The following is a 26,657-nucleotide window of genomic DNA, read 5'->3' on the forward strand; positions in this document are numbered from 1 at the left end:
AGACGATCGCTCATCTATTGCTGCTGTTTGAGTTGGTCATCTTCTAGACCTTCATCAGTGGTCAGAGGACGCTGCCCACGGGGCGCTGTTGGCTGGATGTTTTTGGTTGGTGGACTATTCTCAGTCCAGCAGTGACAGTGAGGTGTTTAAAAACTCCATCAGCGCTGCTGTGTCTGATCCACTCATACCAGCACAACACACACTAACACACCACCACCATGTCAGTGTCACTGCAGTACTGAGAATGATCCACCACCTAAATAATACCTGCTCTGTGGGGGTCCTGACCATTGAAGAACGGCATGAAAGGGGGCTAACAAAGCATGCAGAGAAACACATGGACTACAGTCAGTAATTGTAGAACTACAAAGTGCTCCTATATGGTAGGTGGAGCTGATAAAATGGATAGTGAGTGTAGAAACAACAGCACCTTGAATTTGTTGGACATGCCATTTCTTATAAGACTTTAATATATATATATAAATTAATATATAAATTTAATAATGATTATATTTGACCATGGCAAATAAAAAAAGCTTTTTAAAAGAACTCAACATTAAATAATAAAGATTTTATAATGATTAATACACATTATAAACAGTCTATAACAGCCCTAACTCTTCTGGTAAGATCTGGATCGTGACTGATGTTCCAATTCAATGTTCAATCATGGCTTTATGGACTTTGCTCTCAGCACAGGGTAACAGTCCTACAACAGGAAAGGGTCTTTTCCAAACTGTTGCTATGAAATTGAAAGCATATATAAAAAAAAAAAATACTATTGTATACTTTTATAAGCAATGCGTGTGGCTAAAACATATACTTTTGACCACATATTAAACATTATATAACTTTGTTTAATAGTATCTATAGTATTTAAAAGTAAAATAAAGGCATTAGCACTAGGACAGCTCTGATCAATATGGCTATTTAATGGAGTAGAAGGATCTTTTATTGGTATTAGAAAACACGTTTTGCTTCCTGGCTATTGAAGTCAATTCCCCCCTTCTTGATTCGGATGGGTTGAGAAGACCCCCTGATGCTAATCCTTTTATACCGGACACAAAGAAGTGGAAATGGTCCGTATAAAGGAGCTGAACACAAACACATTCAAGCGTACATGCACACACACAAAGAACGTTAACCACAAGGGTGCTCCCGAATGATCTGGGTGTGTTTCAGTGAAGACGTCCCGCTAGGTATGTCTTTATCAGGCTAATCTTTAGCTGCTGGGTCGACGGCTAGTTTTTTAGTGCGTCACCTAACAATGAAGTGTTAGTTTTTGTTAGTCACTTTTTTAAGCTTCTTTTGAGGATTTGAGGGATTCTGCAACTGTATTTTCTGTGACTAAACCACTAGAACAAACACAATTTAAACACTTCAGTACTTTTACAAGTCAAAAATATACATACAGCAACTGTAATTAATATACAAGTTTAGGAAGTTCTATGTATAATGTATATAGACAGACAGACAGACAGACAGACAGACAGACAGACAGATAGATAGATAGGCAGGCAGATATAGATAGATTAGACAGACAGATAGACAGACAGATAGATAGATACTTTATTAATCCCAAAGGAAATTAAGGCAAATGTCACTTAACTTCACAATACTGATTAGGATTGACTACAGCTGGTGACTTCTCTGTGTTCATATGTAATTAGTGAGTGGATTCCTGCCAAAGTTTGAAATAAAACCCAAACGTTTACTTTATGTTGGGTGAATATTTGTCAAGATGATCAGATATAATTCAAAAATACAAGAAAAAAAGATCTGACATGAATTAGAAGCTGCTGGAACGTGAGTGTTGGTATCCACAATCAAGGGAGCTTCACACGGCCACAGGTTCAGAGGCCGTCAAGCAAAAAAGAGTCCTCAAGTTAAGTGTGTTGATCAAACAAAGAAAAACAGACAGACTGCAGACAGGATCCCTTGCGTTTCAGTAGCTTCTTATTCATATCAAACCTTGTTTTGGTGGTACATAGATTATATCTAAGGCTCTACCTAATTCACAGCCGTGAAAATCGAGTCACGGACCGTGAAATGAGCCTTTTTCTGTGTTATATGCAATTTGTTGTGAAATTATAAATTTAAGGTTTGTGTTTAGCGATTTAACATTTAAGTGCTTTACGTTTACTGTTTAATATGCACTACGAAGCGTCCTAGTAATTCTACGGCAATTCAGTTAGCAATCGCTTAGTCGAAATGTCCAAGATGTCGATGTGTAAAGCAGCTAAAAACACGACATGGGTAAAAGAGTTTGAAAAACTTCTAACCAATTCTATGGATGTATCATTCAATTTATGAGTGCAATTTGCCACTGTAAAAATCTGTGATTTTGAAAATAACTGATGCAATTACGACCTCTGCTGGCTGCTTGATGGCACCTGCACAGAGTCGAGGAATAATTCATTGATCAGGGTGTGGCTCTCCGTACACAAAGCTGATCTGCATATGAATTCGCCTCGTGCAGGTGAAAAGATGCAGCCGGTATTGCTCACATGTCGGAGGGGGCGTGTCAGTCACAGCTCTCCTCAACCAGGGTGGAGATCAACATCAGTAGAGAGGAAGGGTAATGCAATGTGGTGACTCCAAGTTCTTCAGTTCGACCCTTTGCTTATGTTTTCGATAAGGAAGATTAAAACTATTAAGCGGCCTCTACTGGCTGGTCATGGCGCCTGCATGATGGATGAGATGGATGATTCACAGACAGCAGTGCGTGCCTGTCTGTAAGACTCACATCTGACTGGTGAAAAGAAGTGGACAAGGGGTGGAAAAGACACATTTTGGAGGAGGTGCTTGAGGCTATAGTTCTCCTCTGTAGTGGCAAAGGAATTTACACCCGAGGAATTGGACACACACTAGATTGGTAGGGGAAAAAAACCCCAGAGTACATCAGTTAGCACAACAGCAAATGTTCAGATATGTCCTTCTTTCTTCCTTCCTTCACATTTATCCGCTGGGGTTCCACCGCTCGAGGACAGCTGGTGTGTGTTTATAGTGAGTGTGTGTTTTTGTGTTGGCATCAAGGCCATCAGTGTTATAAAGCTGTGAGGACAGGGCTGAAGGGCTGAAGGACAAACAGCGTCTGTAGGAACACCTGACACATCCCACTAACAGAGCGAGAGCTGCACACATTCAGGGATGTGAGGACTGTGTGATGATAGCAGGTTTCGGCAGCAGCTCGGATGCAGCCGGTTCAGTTCACACCGGGGTTTCACACTCCATTGTTTCCCGAGTCGTTCAATTACACGGCAGGGTTTAATATTCAAACCTCATCGTTCAGTCTATAAACAGCTTATGTAAGTATACAATCATGCTCAATTCTGTTGTGTTTACATGGTTTGGAATGTATTTGTCATGTGGTTGGATCAGCAGTCTAATATGTTTGTCCACCACTGTGGACAGTTCAAAGTCTAAGCAATGGTACCAGCCTGGCCAGGCGCTAAACAGATACAGCTGGCCATGTTAGAACACAAAGCTTGGAGTGACTCACTTTACACCACACAACATACACAGATCAGCCATAACATTAAAACCACCTCCTTGTTTTTACACTCACTGTCCATTTTATCAGCTCCACTTACCATATAGAAGCACTTTGTAGTTCTACAATTACTGACTGTAGTCCATCTGTTTCTCTGCATGCTTTGTTAGCCTGCTTTCACCCTGTTCTTCAATGGTCAGGACCTCACAAGACCACTACAGAGTAGGTATTATTTGGGAGGTGGATCATTCTCACTGACATGGTGGTGGTGTGTTAGTGTGTGTTGGGCTGGTATGAGTGGATCAGACACAGCAGTGCTGATGGAGTTCTTAAACACCTCACTGTCACTGCTGGACTGACAATAGTCCACCAACCAAAAATATATCCAGCACACAGCGCCCCGTGGGCAGCGTCCTTTGACCACTGATGAAGGTCTAGAAGATGACCAACTCAAACAGCAGCAATAGATGAGCGTTCGTCTCTGACTTTACATCTACAAGGTGGACCGACTAGGTAGGAGTGTCTAACAGAGTGGACAGTGAGTGGACACAGTGTTTAAAAACTCCAGCAGCACTGCTGTGTCTGATCCACTCATACCAGCACAACACATACTAACACACCACCAACATGTCTGTGTCACTGCAGTGCTGAGAATGATCCACCACCTAAATAATACCTACTCTGTGGTGGTCCTGTGGGGGTCCTGACCATTGAAGAACAGGGTGAAAGGAGGCTAACAAAGCATGCAGAGAAACAGATGGACTACAGTCAGTAATTGTAGAACTAAAAAGTGCTTCTATATGGTAAGTGAAAATGGAATAAAATGGACAATGTGTGTAGAAACAAGGAGGTGGTTTTAATGTTATGGCTGATTGGTATATATATATATATTAGAGTGAGAGAGAGAGAGAGAGAGAGAGAGAGAGAGAGAGAGAGAGAGAACCTTAGTTTAGTTCCCATTTCCAGTTTCCTATTACAATCACACCATCTCCTTTCTGGCTGAGGAGGGCAAGCACTCACCCCCTCCATCATCAGTCACTTCTTTACACCAGCCAGCAACGGATTCTCACAGAGACTCGTTTGGTGTACAGTGAGTGAAAGACAACCATGCACAACCACAAACAGCTTCAAATAAACATAAAGTTTTGGAGACGCTGTTGGTCTGATTAACTCCAGTGGTGCTGATATTTCTCCACAGTGATGTTAATGATAGCCAGTTAATAGCTGAGGGGTGATATAGTCAATTTGTGTAACTGCATGTTTTGTTTAGTAATCTGCAATAATTCGGTGTAAAAAAAACCATCCAATTACAAAGGCAATTAAAAAGGATGATTACTTGTTCATGCCACCTTAAATACATGAAATTCTTAAAGGAAAAGTGTCAAGCAGAATCGTTTCTCTCGAGTAAAGAAGACTATTAAAATGTGTACCTTCCTGTCTGGAGGAAATGATGTCATTACATGGAGATTTAGTGGCAAAAAGTTTGATAAAGAAGAACTCGGACGCTAAACTCGTTAATGTGTTTCTTAATGCGTTTTGATTTTAGTGCTGAGATTAAATCGACATTAACTTTGTTATCAGTGGCTGGCGCCTCATTTCTCTCTTATTAGGCTAATAATGGAGGAGCTAAGTGCAGAGATAGCACATTAGCACAGTCACTCACACACACACACACACTGCAGAGATGACGCTGCACTTTTCATCCTCCATCCATTTGCATTCACCAGATGTCCAATCAAAATCTGATGTTCACACACATACACACACACACACACACAAATGCTAACTGGACTTTGGCCTCGCCCTAAACCACACACTATTTTTGCTATATAGTGCACATAAACACCATTATCAGGACACTGTCTACAGGACAGGATGTGTCTCAACCACACACCAGAAATGCCTTGTCATTATTAGTTTACCATAATTGGATGTGTCCCAAATCACACACATTATTCACTATGTAGATTGCATAAACATGGACAAAATTACACTACTGTTTGCTAAACCACTTGGCTAACTAACTGATTTAGCATTATGAGCTTCTGATTTAACACAAAGTAAACAAGACAGGAACCACTGCCATGTTCCATTAAAGACATTTACCAACACATCTGGGTAAACTCTTAATGCTAATGATTGATTGTAGCAAGCTAATTGACAAGATATCTTCTAAGTGTACAGTCAGAAGACAAATTAATAAACTAATCAAACAAATTCCGGCTCTTCTACTGTTGGCAAGCTTTTATTAGCAACAGAAACATCACAAAAAGTGTAAACAAATGTTAGCTAGCTACAAAACAAGCATTTATAAGTAGTTCTCGCTTTAAAGGAATGTTTGACTTTGGTCTGTTAGCATCCATGTTTGTTTACGTTAGCTTCTAACCAGCCTAACCTGGTTAAGTTGAGCTGAAGCTAAAGTTTAACTAAAGTTAGCAAGCTCATTTTAGCCACAGAAATATCAAATGTTAGCTAGCTACAAAACAAGCATTTGTAAAAGTATTTCTCGTTGAAAGGAAGGTTTGACCTACTGTGTAACTTCAGTCTGCTAGCATCCATGCTATATACCTTAGTTTCTAACCAGGCTAACCAGGTCAGGCTAGCCTTTAATGGTATTAGGAGATAATTTGCCAGGCTAAAAGACCACATGGATCATCAGGTAGACGAGTCCAGTCCAGCACCAGCTTTCTCAGGCTGAGAGACCAGCTAAACGAGCACTATACAAGCACGCACTTATATGCTAATACGTCAGTCTGAGGGAAAGTTTGGCAAAAATGGAAGGTAGCTGGAGTAACCAGAAGGAACCCATGCAGCCTCACCCCCAATTTATTATTAATATAGGCAACCCAGCTATACCAAACAATCACTGGTCAGTTGTGGACATGTCCCAAACCACACCCCCAATTTATTATAAGAGCAACCTAGCTACCATACCAAAGAATCACTAATATGTTGTGGACGTGTCCCAAACCACTCACCCTACTCATTACATAATCCACACAGCTACCATATCAAACAATCACTGGTCCGTTGTGGACGTGTCCCAAACCACACACCCAATTTATTATATAGGCAACCCAGCTACCATACAAAACAACCACCGATCGTTTGTGGACATGTCCCAAACCACAGACCCTATTCATTACATAATCAACACAGCTATCATATCAAACAATCACTGGTCCGTTGTGGACATGTCCCAAATCACACCCCTTATTCATTACATAATCAACACAGCTACCATACCAAAAAGTTACAGTCCATTGTGGACGTGTTCCAAACCACTCAACCTATTCATTACATAATCAACACAGCTACCATATCAAACAATCACTGGTCCGTTGTGGGCGTGTCCCAAACCACAAACCCAATTTATTATATAGGCAACACAGCTACCATACCAAACAACCACCAACTGTTTGTGGATGTGTCCCAAACCACTCGCCCTATTTATTACATAATCAACACAGCTACTAAATCAAACAATCACTGGTCCATTGTGGGCGTGTCCCAAACCACAAACCAAATAAATTATATACGCAACCCAGCTACCATAGCAAACAATTACTGGTCCGTTGTGGACGTGTCCCAAACCACTTACCCAATTTATTACATAATCAACACAGCTACCATATCAAACAATCACTGGTCTGTTGTGGACGTGTCCCAAACCACACACCCAATTTATTACATAGGCAACACAGCTACCATACCAAACAACCAACGATCATTTGTGGGTGTGTCCCAAACCACAAACCCAATAAATTATATAGGCAACCCAGCTACCATACCAAACAGTCACTAATCCGTTGTGGACGTGTTCCAAACCACACACCCAATTTATTATATAGGCAACCCAGCTACCATACCAAACAACCACCGATCGTTTGTGGACATGTCCCAAACCACACACCCAATTTATTACATAGGGAACCCAGCTACTGCATGTCTTTTTTTTCAAAAATGGAAGGTAGCTGGTGTAACCACAAGGAACCCATGTGGAACACTCGAAACCCCTCAGAGTCAGTGTCGGAAATACGGGACAGGCAAGGTCCCCAGGTGCACACACTACCTGCTGCGTCACACACTTCCAACACACACTCACCCATCCGTCTCTCCTCCGGAGTGTGTGAGCTGAGAAGACTCATGGCTCTGCAGGTTGACGTTCGGATGTGCTGGGTGAGCGAGCGCTGCAGCAGGAGCCACCGCATGGAGCGGGCCATCCTGACCTTCCAGAAGGTTCCACTTGGTTAAAAACGTTCTTCACTTTCACTTGTTCGTCCTTGTTGTGTTCTGCTCTGCTCCACCCTGTCCTCACTCACTGCTGTGTTCAGCTAAACCGGAGAGAGCATCAGTGCATCTGAGACGTACTACTGCAGTGTGTGTGTGTGTGAGTGTGTGTGTGTGTGTGTGTGTGTGTATTCTCAGGCCTGAAAGCCTCTGCGGTGAATGCTCAAGAGAGCTACATTAGTGGTAGTACTTTCTCGCCTGCTCACGACGTAGCCAAAAGTATTTGGACGCCTTCTAATTTCATCACATTTCCTCTATCTAGGTCACACCCACTACTAGCAGGGTGAACGACAGTCTCCACCGCACTCAGATCATTTTTGTGACAGGCTGCCACACGTGAAGTGAGCATCATTACTTCAGACAACACGTTTCACTGGGAGTCCAACTGCAATGTGCTTTACACCATATACGAGCGTCTATACTGCAGGATTGTGTGGCTGCTTCACTGCTGAGCCGTTGTTGTTCCTAGATGTTTCAGTGTTACAAAACAATCCTTAAAGCTACAGAGAAGCCCTGAGTCTGATTTAAAGGAGGACAAGTGAAAGTGAAAGAGCTTCTAAGTACTAGTTCATAGGCAACAATGGACAGTAGAATGGGTCATAAAGAGCTCAGTGACTTTTACCTGTCATCCTGTGGCACTGGCAAACACACACACACACACACACGCACACGCACACACACACACACACACACACACACACCACTCTCTATTATCAGACCACGTTGCAAATCACACATCCTGTTCACTATGCAGGTCACATGTACGTTAACCCACCTTTTAAATATATAAGCCAAACAAACACCATCATTAATATTACATTTACCAAACCACACCCACCATACCAAATAATCACAGATTGGACATGTCCCAAACCACACCCCCCTATTCATTACATTAGCAACCCAGCTACCATACCAAACAATCACCAGTCTGTTGTGGATGTTTCCCAAACCATACCCAATTTATTATATAGGCAAGCAAGCTACCATCGAATCACAGCTCTGCCATTAAGAGCAGTTGGGCCCTTGAGCAAGGCCCTTAACCCTCTTGGCACTAGGGGCGAGGTACAACGGCTGACCCTGTGCGCCAAACCAGCTGGGGTATGCAAAAAAGAATTTCGTTGTACTGTACACGTGTATATGTATATATGACAAATAAAAGCATTCTATTCTATTATATTTCATTCTAAACAACTGCCGTCTATTGTGGACATGTCTCCCTATTCATTACATAGGCAACCCAGTTACCATACCAAACAATCACCAATTCGTTGTGGACATGCTCCAAACCACACACCCTAACTATAACATAGGCAATCAAGGTAGCTACCATACCAATCACTGGTCTGTTGGAGATGTGTCCCAAACCACACCCTCAATTAATTATATAGGCAATACAGCTACTAATCTAAACAATCACTAATCTGTTGTGGATGTGTCCCAAACCACACAGCCTAATCATTATAGGCAATACAGCTACCAAACTAAACAATCACTAATATGTTCTGGACATGTCCCAAACTGCACTCTATTCAATAAATAGACAACACAGCTACCATAGCAAACAATTAATATTACGTTGTGGATGTGTCCCAAACCACACCCCAAATGTATTATACAGGCAACCCATCTACCATATCAAACAATCACTGGTCAGTTCAGGACATGTCCCAAACCACACATCCTATTCATTTTATCGACAACACAACCTCGATATCAAACAATCACTACTATGCTGTGGACATGTCCTAAATCACACACCCTATTTATATATGGGCAACCCAGCTGCCATACCAAAAAATCACTCATCAGTTGTGGATGTGTCCCAAATCACACAGCCTAATCACTATATGGGCTACAAGGCCCTTGTATGTGCGCATGTGTATGCTTTGGCTAATTAGCCCCGACTGCATGGTTCAGTGATGCATCTCTAGGAATGCTGCAGCACTAATCCCGAAATTATGCTCCTTGACGATGCAGCTTTGGCACTCTTGTCACACACACACACACACACACACACACACACACACACACACACACACACACACACACACAGTCTCCCATTTTTTATATAAAAATAGATTGTCTCTTGCTGTTCATAACCTACCTACACTTCCTAGACTCCTTTTAACACTCGGATCTATCGTGTACACACACACACACACACACACACACACTGATTCATGGTGGAGTTGTGTGTCATCTTGCCATCACATTCCATTCTCATGCTGATGTTATCAATAAGTTCATTCAGATGCCGGTGACCAAGAAAGCTCCATCAACCAAGATGAACACACACACACACACACACACTTTTTTAATGTGTCTTGTCCCCTGTGTGGTCCAGATCCTAGAATAGTTTTGTCACATCCTTCAAATGTTTGAAACTACTGGTCATCTGATGATTTGCACACACTCCAACACACACACACACACACACACACACACACTGACTCAACACACAGTCAGGTCAGGTCTATTTTACATTCTTTATTTCTTATTTTATTATGGCTGTCCCTTGTCTGTCCACTCAGGTGTGAACTACATGTGGAACATTTGGAACTTCCATTCACACACACACACACACACACACACACACACACACACACAAACTTTTTTAATGTATCTCGTCCCTTGTCCAGTTCGGATCCTAATTATGTTTTGTTACATCATTCATCCTTCAAACGTTTGAAACTACTGGTCATCTGATAAACACACACACTCCAACACACACACACACACACACACACACACAATCAGGTCACGTCTATTTTACATTCTGTCTTATTCTATTAAGGTCTTGTCCTTTGTCTGGCTGCTCAGGTGTTAAATTCATGTGGAACATTTGCAACTACTGACACACACACAGAGACAGCGAGAGAGAGAGAGAGAGAGAGAGAGAGAGAGAGAGAGAGAGAGAGAGAGAGAGGCTTAGAGAAAGAGGTACCATAAAAAGACAAGGTGGAGTGCGGATGGCTCCAGAGGAAGCATCCTTCACCCGGTCTGACCCCAAGCATCACGCCTCACTTTACCTCAGTCAGGGTGCAAAACAGATGAGAACTTTCTGTACAGGAAGTGGAAACCAGGGAAAGTCTATCAGGAACAGTGTATGTGTGTGTGTGTGTGTGTGTACAGACATGCTCAGAATGATGCAAGACATAAGAATGCAGCCTTGAACATACATTTCCTTTCAGACAACAGACACCCTCTGAGGTTCTTTACTTAGACCAAAGTCACATGTCACATGTATCTTTTTCTGGTCTTGTTTACACAAATACAGATGCTTTTTACTGTTGCATTTTTGGCTTCCCATAAACACTGACGGTTTAGGTCACTAGGTATATATATACAGTATATATATATATATATATATATATATATATATATATATATATATATATATATACAGTATATATATATATATATATATATACCTAGTGACCTAAACCGTCAGTGTTTATGGGAAGCCAAAAATGCAACAGTAAAAAATACTCTATATTTCACATAATTTTAGCTTATTTTGTAATTATATATATATACAGTGTATCACAAAAGTGAGTACACCCCTCACATTTCTGCAAATATTTTATTATATCTTTTCATGGGACAACACTATAGAAATAAAACTTGGATATAACTTAGAGTAGTCAGTGTACAACTTGTATAGCAGTGTAGATTTACTGTCTTCTGAAAATAACTCAACACACAGCCATTAATGTCTAAATGGCTGGCAACATAAGTGAGTACACCCCACAGTGAACATGTCCAAATTGTGCCCAAAGTGTCAATATTTTGTGTGACCACCATTATTATCCAGCACTGCCTTAACCCTCCTGGGCATGGAATTCACCAGAGCTGCACAGGTTGCTACTGGAATCCTCTTCCACTCCTCCATGATGACATCACGGAGCTGGTGGATGTTAGACACCTTGAACTCCTCCACCTTCCACTTGAGGATGCGCCACAGGTGCTCAATTGGGTTTAGTCCATCACCTTTACCTTCAGCTTCCTCAGCAAGGCAGTTGTCATCTTGGAGGTTGTGTTTGCGGTCGTTATCCTGTTGGAAAAGGGAGGGGATCATGCTCTGTTTCAGAATGTCACAGTACATGTTGGAATTCATGTTTCCCTCAATGAACCGCAGCTCCCCAGTGCCAGCAACACTCATGCAGCCCAAGACCATGATGCTACCACCACCATGCTTGACTGTAGGCAAGATACAGTTGTCTTGGTACTTCTCACCAGGGCGCCGCCACACATGCTGGAAACCATCTGAGCCAAACAAGTTTATCTTGGTCTCGTCAGACCACAGGGTATTCCAGTAATCCATGTTCTTGGACTGCTTGTTTTCAGCAAACTGTTTGCAGGCTTTCTTGTGCGTCAGCTTCCTTCTGGGATGACGACCATGCAGACCGAGTTGATGCGGCGTATGGTCTGAGCACTGACAGGCTGACCTCCCACGTCTTCAACCTCTGCAGCAATGCTGGCAGCACTCATGTGTCTATTTTTTAAAGCCAACCTCTGGATATGACACCGAACACGTGGACTCAACTTCTTTGGTCGACCCTGGCGAAGCCTGTTCCGAGTGGAACCTGTCCTGGAAAACTGCTGTATGACCTTGGCCACCATGCTGTAGCTCAGTTTCAGGGTGTTAGCAATCTTCTTATAGCCCAGGCCATCTTTGTGGAGAGCAACAATTCTATTTCTCACATCCTCAGAGAGTTCTTTGCCATGAGGTGCCATGTTGAATATCCAGTGGCCAGTATGAGAGAATTGTACCCAAAACACCAAATTTAACAGCCCTGCTCCCCATTTACACCTGGGACCTTGACACATGACACCAGGGAGGGACAACGACACATTTGGGCACAATTTGGACATGTTCACTGTGGGGTGTACTCACTTATGTTGCCAGCTATTTAGACATTAATGGCTGTGTGTTGAGTTATTTTCAGAAGACAGTAAATCTACACTGCTATACAAGCTGTACACTGACTACTCTAAGTTATATCCAAGTTTCATGTCTATAGTGTTGTCCCATGAAAAGATATAATGAAATATTTGCAGAAATGTGAGGGGTGTACTCACTTTTGTGATACACTGTATATATATATATATATATACTGTATATATATATTTATATATTTCTATTTTATTTATGCATTTTTTCCTATTTTCTCTCGATTTAGCATAGTCAATCTGTCGAGGAGGGGATGTTGCTGCTCACGCCTCCTCTAACCTGTGCGCAGTCCTAGCGGACCCCTTCTTTTCGCCCATTCACTCTGCACAGGTGCCTCTATCTGCTAATCTGGGTCCTTGCACAGCATTTAAGACCCCACCCACATAGTCCGATCATCCCACCCCCTAGTAGACATGGTGGCCAATCAGTGTCTGCTGCAGGCACTGCCAATTATGCCCGCTAGACGGCGCCGAGGAGTTCAGAATCTCGGCGCTGGTGTGCTAGTGGAATATCCCGCTGCGCCACCTGGGCACCTAAATATTTTTTAAATATAGTTTTATTGTATTATTGCTGCTGGTCTCACTAAAATCAACCACACATATTCATTGTATAACTAGAATGACAATAAAATCTATCTTATCGTATTATTATATCCCTGTGTGCACTGTCCAAGGAATTGGATATACCCAAGACTAGGAGAAAAATCTAAAAATACAAAATAAAATCTATAGCATAGGCATTAATCTGTTTCTTATCAGACAGCTTGATCTATTCTGAGATGGCTTTCCGTAAGATACTGGAGTGTATCTGTGGATATTTGTGCCTGCTTTGTCAAAAAAGCATTTGTGAGCTTGGGCACTGATGTTGGAGGAGAAGTCTCAAAGGTGTTCAGTAGGGTTGTGGTCAGGGCTCAGTACAGGCCACTGGAGTTCCTCCACAACAAACTTAACCATGTTGACGTTCTTATACTGTACCTAAAACCACCAAGCGTGGGTCAATTGACCACTATGACCTACTACCTACTACAAATGCCTTGTTGTTTTTGCCTGCTTCTAGTACGCCTTCACTCCACCATGTTTATATGGACCTCAGTTACTAGGCTTTTGCAACAACGGTGGAAACAAATAATCAAATATATCTGCTGATAAAGGTGTTTGCATTCCATAATGTGTATCTCTATGTCCAAACTGTTGAGCAATGGCGGTTTAATGTACTGGGCTCAGTAGTACTTCTCAATCTGCCTACAAGTTCAAATACTGTGCAAAAAACATGCTTGTTATGTTTATATGTTTAACATTAAATATGTTGAGGGATTTTCACCACCCATAGGGTTGCCATGTTTAAAACAGCATTTCAAATGTATTAAAATGTATTCAGTGTATTAAAAACTTAAGACACTGGTGTACTTGACGTAGAAATGTGTTTTAATCAAAACCGTGTTGCTCATCACTGAGCAAATTTATGCATATCATACACCAAGAGAATGGAACAGGACTGAATTCTGGATCCCTATAGTAACAGCCCCCAGCAGGTTTGTTATTCAGTGAGATCCATTTTGCTGTCAACATTTGGATCAACTGCAAATTAACACTTCTATCCACAGGGACTCAGCACAAGGGTTTACTGGATAATGTTAATGAGCGTACAAATGCAAACACCAGATCCAAACACCAAAAGCCTGTTAGAGACGTCACAGCTCATAAATGAAGCAGGGGAACTTTTAGGATCAACTGGGGGTTGCAAAAAAACAAGCAAGAACAAAGCAAATTAAATAAATGATACACTTTGGCTAAATCAGGAACCACTGGACTGGAAATATTCACAGGAAAAGATGTGGCCGATTATTCCCGCATAGTTCATCATTCAGAGGAAATACATTACATGGAAAGTTCATGTCACTGCCCCCATTTCCTCATTCTTAAACTGAAACAAGCAACACAGGCAGATTTAGCATGTTATTCCCACTCAAAGCAAGTGACTAAAACCGGTGATCCACAGGGGTCACTGTCGGGACCAGACAAGTTTCCCAGAAACAGGAAGAAAACCCATCACTGCAGCTCCGGGAAAAGATGTCCACACCAATTCCTGAAAGAATATTCATGATTACACTGTTACACTTCTTATATCCCATTAACAAGCTTAGTGTCCATCATGGGAGATCGATGACCTGGCAAGACCTGTGAAGCCAATGATGCATCTTCATACTGCAGATCAGATCTGTTGTTACTAACTAAAGCCTAAGAGAAGCCTTCTCAGAAGAATTGCTCTTGTTATAGCATTTTTTTTATCACATTTCTTTATAAAGCGTGTGCTTTATAAAGGCCATTGGGTGACTGGAAAATGAATGCAAGTTCTGGTAAATATTGTGAAGTGTAATCTGAAAGACCAACATACTGATGCCCAAGTGTACTCTGTATATCCAGCATTTTCATATATGAGGGATCTTCACACTTCACAAGTTTCCACACTTTTATATTTTGGTTGGAAGCGGTGAGGGTGGAAGGAGTCGTAATTGGTCGTGTCTGAGAGACGCATATAGTCTGGATTTAGCTACATCTGATTTCCACCTTTTTGGATGCTCAAAGAAGCTTTAAGGGGAAGAACATTTCCATGTGATGATGATGTGAAAGCAGCGGTGCATCAGTGGCTACGAGCTCAACTGAAACCATTTTTTTGCTGATGGCATTAAGAAGTTGGTACAATGCTGGGGAAATGCATCAGAAGGCGCTATGTAGAAAAGTGATGCCACTTGTTTTTAAAATTCTTAATAGAGTTTTAAAAGTGCGGAAACATTTTGAAAAACCCTCTACTTACTTGTCATATCAAGACTGATTCCCTTTCAGCAAACCCTAACTAAGTGGACTTCACAACTTTGGTTCCACTGAGTGGTTGGTGAAGTCTATTAGAACTAATAAGTCAAAAAGGCTCTTGACAAGCTTCTAGTTTGATCCAGAAAGCCAGGAAGGGTGTACACCAGAAATAAAAACACAAAGCATTCAGTAAATGGCAGACAGCACAGGAAGAGCTTGGATCATAAAAAGCAAGTCAGTTTACTTCAACACCAGGATTTCCTCCTGGAAAACTAAAGCTAGCCAAAAGTCAAGTCAAGCTCTCGAGTTACTGTAAAGCAATCAAATGATTTCATTCAACCAGTCTATAATAAACAGCATGTAATGTAAACAAATCCACATGTGGGATGTGCTCAGGTGTCCACTTATGATGCTTGTAGGTGAAAGTTCATTCGATGCATACGCAGAAGATGAATGAATATTTACAAAGTTCAGTTTGCTGCCCTTTACCCTTCACTGTCCAGTGACATACACCAATCACATTAACATTATGACCACCTTCCTAATATTGTGTTAGTCCCCCTTTTGCTGCCAAAACAGCCCTGACCCGTCGAGGCATGGAGTCTGCCACCTTTCTATCAGAACCAGCATTAACTTCTTCAGCAGTTTGTGCTACAGTAGCTCGTCTGTTGGATCGGACCACACGGGCCTGCCTTCGCTCCCCACGTGCATCAATGAGCCTTGGCCGCCCATGACCCTGTCGCCGGTTTACCACTGTTCCTTCCTTGGACCAGTTTTGATAGATACTGACCACTGCAGACTGTGAACACCACACAAGAGCTGCAGTTTTGAAGATGCTCTGACCCAGTCGTCTTTTCAAACTCGCTCAAATCCTTATGCTTTTTCCTGCTTCTAACACATCAACTTTAAGGATAAAATGTTCACTTGCTGCTTAATATACGTATCTTACCCACTAACAGGTGCCGTGATGAAGAGATAATCAGTGTTATTCACTTCACCCGTAATGTTATGCCTGGTCGGTGTATCTTATAGTTTATTAGCCTTATGGAGGCTTATCTACGATGGCCTGTCACAGACCTTTCCTCTATCTCCCAACATGCTTCCGGTGGTTCTTTCTTCAATCTAGACTTAAATTTTTAAAAAAGCAGATGTTTGTACACTGGACTAAATCTTGAGAACAGTGGGGGAGGAGTTAGCAGTGGTACACCTTGTCTTGTTTTGGTTCCACTTGTTGGCTATTTCTTTTTACTGATAACATTTTTATTACCTTTATAAGCTTGCCGACTGGACCAGAATATCAGGGAACTTACAACAAACTAAATATACATTTCAGAAAAAAGCAGGAAACACGACGGGAAATAGAACTTCCAAGCATGTAATTTAAGATTCAAACCAGATCTTATTTCCAGTATCTCTGGAACACCAGGATTTCCTCCTGGAAACCAAAGCTAACCAAATGTTAGCCTAGAGCGAATCCTTAACTCAAGCTGTTGTAGGTTGATAAAAGACTTCTCCTCTTACTTCTCCACCCTTCCTGTTATAAACGTCATATTATGTAAACAACTCTGTGCTGTACTTTAGTGTCCACTTATCAGAACTTTCACCTGGTGAGAGTTCAGGCAAGATTTAGTCAGGAAAGATAGCTGGATATTACTGTGTTTTTGAACCTGTGCTTTCACAGAGCCGACAGAGCTTAAAGAATTTATCTTAGCTGCTTTTTATTCTTAAAAAGTTATGATTTCCCCCCCTCCCCAATTGGGATTCTACAGACCATGTGGACAAAATTAGACAAAAAAAATCTAAGACTAGAGTTGGAGAAGTTGGTACCATAGTTATTGCTTTGGTTTCACTTGGTGTTAGGAAAAGTTTGGCTAATGAAAGTGTTATAACTGTTAAGTTGACTTATTAGGTGCTGTTCTATTATTTATAGAATATAGAATGCCTTTATTAGTCATATATACATATACACGTGTACAGTACAATAAAATTCTTTCTTGGCATATCAGCTTGTTTTGAAGCTGGGGTCAGAGTGCAGGGTCAGCCACTGTCCGGCGACCCTGGAGCAGACAGGGTTAAGGGCCTTGCTCAAGGGCCCAACGGTGGCTGCATGGCAGAGCTGGGATTCAAACTCTCAACCCTTCAGTTGATATCCCAAAGCTCTACCCACTAGGCTACCACTATCTCACCAGTGTTATACCACTGTAATGATCTGTTTTTGATCAACCTCACAAACTTGCAAATTCACAAGGCTTCTGGGTAACAATTTTAATAAGGTTGGTTCCCAGAAAATAAAACAAATAAAAAAAATTAAGTAGCAGAAAACAAGATGTGCTAGAAGTTAAAATCCAAAAAGCTAAAATCCAAACAACCCCTTGCTCCTTCTAAAACATAACCCTGTACAATTATATCTTTACTGTTCTTTGCCCAACCCAAGATCTTTGATTTATTCTCATATATGAATATATAAAGTATGTCGAGCGTATGGTCCTAATTATACCACTCAAATACCTTTCCTATTCCAATTCCAACCACCCAGACCTCACTATGTTGGGCTTTAGGAGTTGGATGCTGCAATAGCAATGGGGTCTTTGTTCATGCCTCAGTTCCACTCAGTGGTTGGGCGAGTGGGGCAGGATTCCTCAGAAGAACCTGACACATCAAAGACCTTGGACCTACTGAAAGATTATTCAGATCTAATCACGTGTACAAAGTACCAGATGGTACCAGAAGGTCTATAGGTGAGGGTGGGAATTCACTCTGCCAGGCTGAGCATTATCGTCATTTCTTGTATAATCAGGGGTTTACAGGTAAAAATCCTGTGGATTAAGTAAAACAACACACCCACGGACCAACTTGTGATCACAGTGCTGATTTCTTTTAGGAAAACAGTCTAGCAGTGACCGGTTTTGCGTATATGTAGGCAAATATGTGCCATCCTGCATCTGTAATGAAGCTTTTAGATTATAAGTATTTTATTTACCTCCAGATGGGATTATATTATGTGTTTTGGGAATTGAAAGAGAACGAAAAAGAATCAAACAATTTAAACACTGTTTCTGTTAACGACGTGGCTGTTATTGGCCTGGGTACATACAAACCCATTTCAAAAATTAGGCAAGCAAAATACAAATAAAATCTAATATATATATATATATATATACATATATAGGCATAACATTATGACCACTGACAGGTGAAGTGAATAACACTGATTATCTCTTGAGAGAAATCACTGTGCCTAAAAGGCAGAACCAAAAACCAGTATTGAATGTCCATGAGGCATGAAATTCAGAATGTCTCTATTTAAATATACAATGAATATATATAAAATACGTCTTGTGATACTTTTGCTTTCCCTCTGCCCTTATACTACACTTAACTTAATGAACTTCAATCAGGTTAGAAACTGGACCTGGATCAGAAGGTGAACAGCTGACCAAATATAAAGGCCAGAGTTACCCACCCAGCAGTTCCTTCATTCCCCACCATCTTCCCTTGCTTTACCCAGTGGGCGGCTATAATCACAACACTAGCTTTTCTTCTCCTCTTTTCTTCGCTGTCTCACCATCCAGAGAACGCACAGTGGAATTTCCTGTCATTAATGAGTGGTTAAGGCAGGAACAGGAAGTTGGGGGTGGGTGGGTTGTAGAGTGAGAGTGGATGAGACTGTAAAAGCTACTCATCTGTTTTATGTCTTTACCAGGTTTTCATTTTTACCACTTCATTCCGGCTACTGGAAAATCTGGAATTTACTTAGAGAAAGTGTTCGTAGTGCTACATGTCACCTCCATGAGCTCTTCATTACCAATCTCATAGACTTAGACTCTCTACATAAGACTTAGTGTTAAAAGTTTAGTATTATAAAAACTGACAGTTGATTTTTTGTCAGAGTGAAGTCCAGAAAACCAATCTTATATAAGATCCCAAACACCACCAGGTCTGGGGTTCGAATCTATTGGCTGGTTGGGCGTAGATGGATGGATGGATGGATGGATGGATGGATGGATGGATGGATGGATGGATGGATGGATGGATGGATGGATGGATGGATGGATGGATGGATGGATGGATGGATGGATGGATGGATGGATGGATAGATAGATAGATAGATAGATAGATAGATAGATAGATAGATAGATAGATAGATAGATAGATAGATAGATAGATAGATAGATGCATATATATATATATAATATAAGTTATGCAAAAAAGTATGTGCAAATTGTGCATCTGACAATAACAACAATAATAATAATAGGAGCAATAGTGTATCTATTCTTATAAACAATATATACAGATATATAGGTATAAATATAGATATAGAGATTTTTATAGGTATAAATACACACAATAATCAATATATAGGTTATAAGTATATACAGTATATATACAATAGAAGCAATATACTGTATATATATATATATACATACATATACATACATACATAAAATAAGAAGGGTTGTGTCAGAGGGGACATTTAATACAAAACTGAGCCAAATAAGGTATGCAGACCAGAATGATCCACTGTAGTGACCCTTAAAATACAAGAGCAGCGAAGAAGTCACCAGCTGTCGTAAATCAACACAAAATTAAATTACACTGTAAACTTTATACAACACTTAATAACCCACAACAAACTCAGCAGGGAAAAAGTTGAACATCCCATGAATGTTTTATTTTGGAACTGGAACGTTGTGTTCTGATTATTTAGTCGCAGATAATTTCTTGAATTCTCCTGCTGTGATAAGAACTAAAATAAACTTTATCTTCTGTCTATTTTTGTCAAGTAAAAATACCCGTATTCACCCACAACGCTGGATTTTCAGACCCATGAGGCTTCAACAGAACTGTGCTATGATTCACCACCTCCAAAATTCCCACCCGAACTCCACACCATGACCAAACAACGACCAGGCCAGAGTAAAGCAGGAATGCGGCCCGTTTTCGGGGCAGGGTTCGCATGATGGAATGAACCAGAGATTTTTCGAACTGATAAAAGGGGCTTTGGTGCGCTGTGAACAGGACGGGCATTGTGAAAGCCATCGCCGGCTCTCGGGGGCATCTCACCCCATGCAGCAGGACCACAGGGGGTCATTACACTGCACAACCGGGGCTGATATCTCACTGCAGGAGGCCGCTGAACCACAAGCAGCCGTTATGAGCGTGTATTATGTAACACACATGGACTTAGGGGAACCACAGTGATCACCTACCTGCCCTGTCTGTCTCCGTTAATGCAGCAGAGATCTGAAAAGAGACAAAATAATAATTATAATATTAATTATTATAATTATTTTTAGATTGTAAAGCATGATTCTTCACTTTAGAACGCTCTATTGTTCCAGAGTCCAATGGTGCTTTTACACCATCTACGTCAACACCTGAAATCGTTTGTTGTGTTAATGCAAAGTCATAAATCTCAGGACAGTGGTAGCACAGCGGTTAAGGTACTAGTAATCAGAAGGTTGCTTGTTCAAGCCCCACATCAGCCAGCTTGCCATTGTTGGGCCCTTGAGCAAGGCCCTTAACCCTCAATTGCTTGCGATGTATACTGTCTCAATTGTAAGTCGCTTTGGATAAAAGCGTCTGCTAAATGCTGAAAATGTAAATGTAAACCGCTCTTGTGTTCATACTGTTTCCAGAGTCAGTTTGGAATTCAGTAGTGAGTGCTATGACTAAAGACAGGTACAGTAATATCTACATTTGAAATTGATGGATGCCAGAGGAATGGTACCATAATATGTACTACATCTTTGGTGGAGAAGAAATGAAGATCTGGAAATGTTTTTTGATTATCTGGAACCCTTAGTCTGCTAAAGCATAATCATAAATTCCTTCAGTTGTGTTCCAAAATCTACAGGAAAGCCATTCCAAAGAAGCAGAGTCTGTTGTCCTGGACATGATGTTCATGATTTGAATGAAAATGTAATAGAGCGATATGAAAGCAAGGCCAATATTGCATGAACACCAACCCACATGAACAAAGACTACCCCGTCTGGAGCTGACCTTGTGGTTTCTAAAGGTTAAAGTTTACCAGCCGAAGTAGGCGCTCCGAGGACAAAAGGTCAAGCCGAGTCAAAGCGCTTACATTCCTTTCTAAATTTGTGTGGAACGTAGGTCTGAATTTCAGAAGCTTTCAGGGAGGTTTTATGGTTGAAGAAAGTCTGGCCTCCTACCCCGTAGATGACTTTTTTTGGTTCATTAGTGCAGGGCTATGTAAAATCTCTCAGGTGCAGGTGCTCCAAGAACAAACAGCGCTTATAAAGGATCATAATACACACATAATACACACCACACACATAATACACACATAATACACACCACACACATAATACACACATAATACACACCACACACATAATACACACATAATACACACCACACACATAATACACACCACACACATAATACACACCACACACATAATACACACCACACACATAATACACACCACACACATAATACACACATAATACACACCACACACATAATACACACATAATACACACCACACACATAATACACACATAATACACACATAATACACACCACACACATAATTCACACATAATACACACCACACACATAATACACACATAATACACACCACACACATAATACACACATAATACACACCACACACATAATACACACCACACACATAATACACACATAATACACACCACACACATAATACACACATAATACACACCACACACACAATACACACATAATACACACCACACACATAATACACACCACACACATAATACACACATAATACACACATAATACACACCACACACATAATACACACATAATACACACATAATACACACATAATACACACCACACACATAATACACACCACACACATAATACACACCACACACACAATACACACATAATACACACCACACACATAATACACACCACACACATAATACACACATAATACACACATAATACACACCACACACATAATACACACATAATACACACATAATACACACATAATACACACCACACACATAATACACACCACACACATAATACACACCACACACATAATACACACATAATACACACCACACACATAATACACACCACACACATAATACACACATAATACACACCACACACATAATACACACATAATACACACCACACACATAATACACACCACACACATAATACACACATAATACACACCACACACATAATACACACATAATACACACCACACACATAATACACACATAATACACACCACACACATAATACACACATGATACACACCACACACATAATACACACCACACACATAATACACACATAATACACCATGTTTTCATATTTTGTATTTAAAAAACACACATAGAATCAATAACCAGAAGCACTTCTCATGGCTGGCTAAGATATTTTGTGTTGGTATTTACCCTATGCAAACCCTTTCCCACATTTAAACCAGATGCTGGATTAAAGCCCTGATTTTAATGTTTATTAGATTGAAGACCTGATTTTAAAGTTGTCCTGATATTTTATAACATTTAACATTATAACATTTTATAACACCTACCATACAGATGGACTTTGTGGGTAGACAATTACTGACTGTAGCCCATTGTTGCTTTGTACACTTTGTCACCCCTATACCTAATTTAGCATTTCAAAGGAGGTTCCATAGGGACCAAATGTATTTGGATGGTGGATTATTCTCAGCACTGGCATGATACTAACATGATAATAATATAATAGTGTGTTGTCTTGGTATAAGTGTAGCCGGTGCCGCAGTGTTGTTGGGATATAAAGCCAACAACATGCCGTCATCAGAAAATGTCCAGTTATAAAAGACTAGATGAAGATTAACACATTGTGCATGAAAAAAGAAAACCACTCTGGTCTCTACAGTCAACCTTTAACCAGTGCTAACAGGGTATGTGAGGCCAGCAAGTTTAACCAGTAATTATAAATCCCAACAACACTGCTGCACCTGCTACACTCATACCAGAACAACAGACATGTTAAAGTCAGTGCAGAGAATGATCCACCACACAAACATCTTCTGGTCAGTTGGGGTACTATAAGGGTCTTATTGATAAATTAAGACATGAGGGTCGCAAAGTGTACAGAGTAACAGATCAGTACAGTCAGTAATTGTATAATTATGAAGATTATCTATACAATAGGCATGGCATAATAATCAGTAAATGTACGTCCCAGGTAAAGGTACCTAATAAAATGCAGCCATATACTGTAGTGGGTAGAGATTTGGTCTATCAATTGAAAGGTCACTGTTGGGCCCTTGAGCAAGGCCCTTAACTCTCTCGGCTCCAGGGGAGGCGTACAATGGCTGACTGTGCGCTCTGACTCCAGCTTAGTGGTGGGACAGTGGTAGCCTAGTGGGTAGAGATTGGGCTATCAGTCAAAAGGTTGAGAGTTTGAATCCCACATCTGCAACGCGGCCACTGTTGGGCCCTTGAGCAAGGCCCTTAACTCTCTCTGCTCCAGGGGAGGCGTACAATGGCTGACTGTGTGCTCTGACTCCAGCTTAGAGGTGGAACAGTGGTAGCCTAGTGGGTAGAGATTTGGGCTATCAATCAATGTTGAGAGTTTTAATCCCAGCTCTGCCACACGGCCACTGTTGGGCCCTTGAGCAAGGCCCTTAATCCTCTAGGTGGCATACAATGACTGACCCTGCTTCCAAACAAACTGGGATGTGAGAAAAAAAGAATTTCATTGCACTGTACACCTGTATAAGTGACACGCCACCTCGCTGTGGTAGGAACATTCCAAACATGAGACATATCAACCGATCCAGCTCTCCCAGATGTGGATAAAGCGACTTGTCTTGGATCCAATCTGTCTGCCGCTGTACATACGCGTAACAGTAACAAACATGTTGAACAAACACTCTGGCCGGCACCTGCATCGCGAAGAGTGAAGAACAGGGCTGTGACGAATTAGATCGGAATCTGTCCCAGTCAGCGACAAGATACACAGGCGATAACAGATCTACACCCTCCCCGAAAACACTGTCACTGGATTTATAGCTAAATAACGAGCAGAGCAACATGAACTAACTGCAGGAGAGGCTGTGAGTACAACACTCTCCTGCTGAACGGCAATAAATCACACACAGACATAAATAAATTAGTTTTTTTTTTCACTGACTCCTAATAATTCATTAAAACTTTTTTTTCCAAATAAAATATGATCTACTGAGTCAAAAATCTACATACAGCACACCTTACGTTCCGTTTCCTTCCTTCTTAGGCTCCTTTTTACCTTTTAAGCTGCAGTCAAGTATCCAAAAGCTTCTGGCACAGCTCTTTTTAGTACAGACCACATCCACTATATGGTCAAAAGTATTTGGACATCTGACCATGAGGTTGTTGCTCACATTCCACTTCAAAAACAATTCATATTAAAATATTGTGACCTCTATGTGATCTTTTCAGCTATGATGACCAACAAGCTTATGGTCGGGTGTCCAAATACTTTTGACAATATAGTGAATGTGAACTAAACTAAAAAAGATCTGTGCCAGAAGATGTTGGATACCTAAAAGCGGCTTAAGAGGTGAAAAGGAACCCAATGTCTGTAAGAATTTGTGCCCATTCAGTAAAAGGAGCATTTGTATGGCTGGGTACTGATGTTGGTCAAGAAAACCACAGTGGATGTTCCAGTTCATTCCAAAGCTGTTCAGTGGGGCTGAGGTCAGGGCTCTGGGCAGGACACTGGAGCTTCATTAAAATGGGCTTTTCTTCATGTCTTTATAGAGCTTGCTTTGTGCTGTAACAGGAAAGAGCCTTCCCTAAACTGTTGCTGCGAAGGTAGAAGCACATCATTTCCTTTATATAATTAATCTATTACACATGTTGGCAATTGTTGTGCCTGCAACATGTGAATTCAAAAATTAGAAGGGGTGTCCCAATGCTTTTGTCCATCTAGTCCAAATTTTAACCTTATGACAACACTTTGGGGAAGGTCCTTTTCTTTTCCAGCATGACTGTGCAAAATAAAGGTTATAAAGACATGGTTCAATTCGATAACCATGGAACTCCAGGGTCTTTCACAAAACTCTCAACTCAACCCCACTGTCCACTGTTGGGATGAATTGGAAAGATGATTGGGAACCAACGTGAGAAGGCCTCAAACCACAAATACTCAAGTGACACAAATTGTACACAAATACAGTACAAAGTCTTGTAGGAAGGCTTCTTACAAGAAGTGGAGGACACAACAGTATGTTTGGCTGTATGTATTCCAATCATAAACCTGTCATGGAAGACATGTCGTGTCTCCTGGTTTTAAACCCTGAATCTGAATTCTTTCCTAGTCACGTCAATACTCGTCGTAAATAAGAGGACAGAAAGTGCTAAGTGAAATGATCTTGATGACAGGAATGAAACTCGTGAGGTTCATCACATCCAGACTGGACTGGACCACCCAAACACCAAACATCCTGCTCCACCATAAGACCACTCTGTGTGGGGGCCTGGAACCCGCACTTGCTTTATAGAGGCGCTTTTTTCGGTTGTCGTCAGGCGCGGGTTGTCCTGGTGTTAAAGGTCACAGGGTCGAGTCGGTTACTTATTTAGACACGATCTGTGTGTAGAATCTTTATGATGGGTAAATAGATATTTTTATACAAACCAGACGAAGTGACTGACATATTTGTACACTTTACCCAAGAATTGTTTGAAATGTTCAGGTGGGACAGAGAAACGTTCCAAATGGTGCAGTGAAAAGGCTTCAAATCTAATCTTCTGTCTATAATGAGTCTTAGTGGCACCACCAGCTTGGTCGGGTGCTGTACTGACACAACAGGCTATGTCTTAGGCAAGGAAAAGCCGGGAATTTCCTCCTTGCTTTTTAACAGGAACACCTACCATCTGTTGGTGGTGGTGAGGAATACGAAGAGCATAGCATGCTCCTCCAAGATTGTTAAGCTATTTAAAGCAATCCACATATGGCTGGTTGAACAAAAGTATCCGACAGCTCAGTGGATGTCATGCTGGCCCAGATTGGCCTGAGTGGGTTTCATATATACAGCAGAGGTCACGGGGGTACTAGGGAGTTGGATATATCCAGCATTGAAAG

General features: G+C 41.1%; 1 protein-coding gene across 2 annotated transcripts in view; it reads right to left on the reverse strand.

Annotated features, from left to right (window-relative positions):
* Positions 1 to 26,657, reverse strand: part of dlc1 (DLC1 Rho GTPase activating protein) — a 116,004-nt gene that overhangs the window by 65,694 nt on the left and 23,653 nt on the right. Inside the window, exon 5 of one of the 2 annotated variants that reach the window (XM_063008988.1) lies at positions 20,764 to 20,797. In XM_063008988.1, the coding sequence (XP_062865058.1) occupies positions 20,764 to 20,797 (34 nt within the window). Of the gene's footprint in view, positions 1 to 7,598; positions 7,707 to 20,763; positions 20,798 to 26,657 lie in introns of those variants that run through there. The other variant, XM_063008989.1, reaches the window with a different exon arrangement.

This window comes from Trichomycterus rosablanca, chromosome 14 (genome assembly GCF_030014385.1).
Source record: "Trichomycterus rosablanca isolate fTriRos1 chromosome 14, fTriRos1.hap1, whole genome shotgun sequence".
Taxonomy (NCBI): Eukaryota; Metazoa; Chordata; class Actinopteri; order Siluriformes; family Trichomycteridae; genus Trichomycterus; species Trichomycterus rosablanca.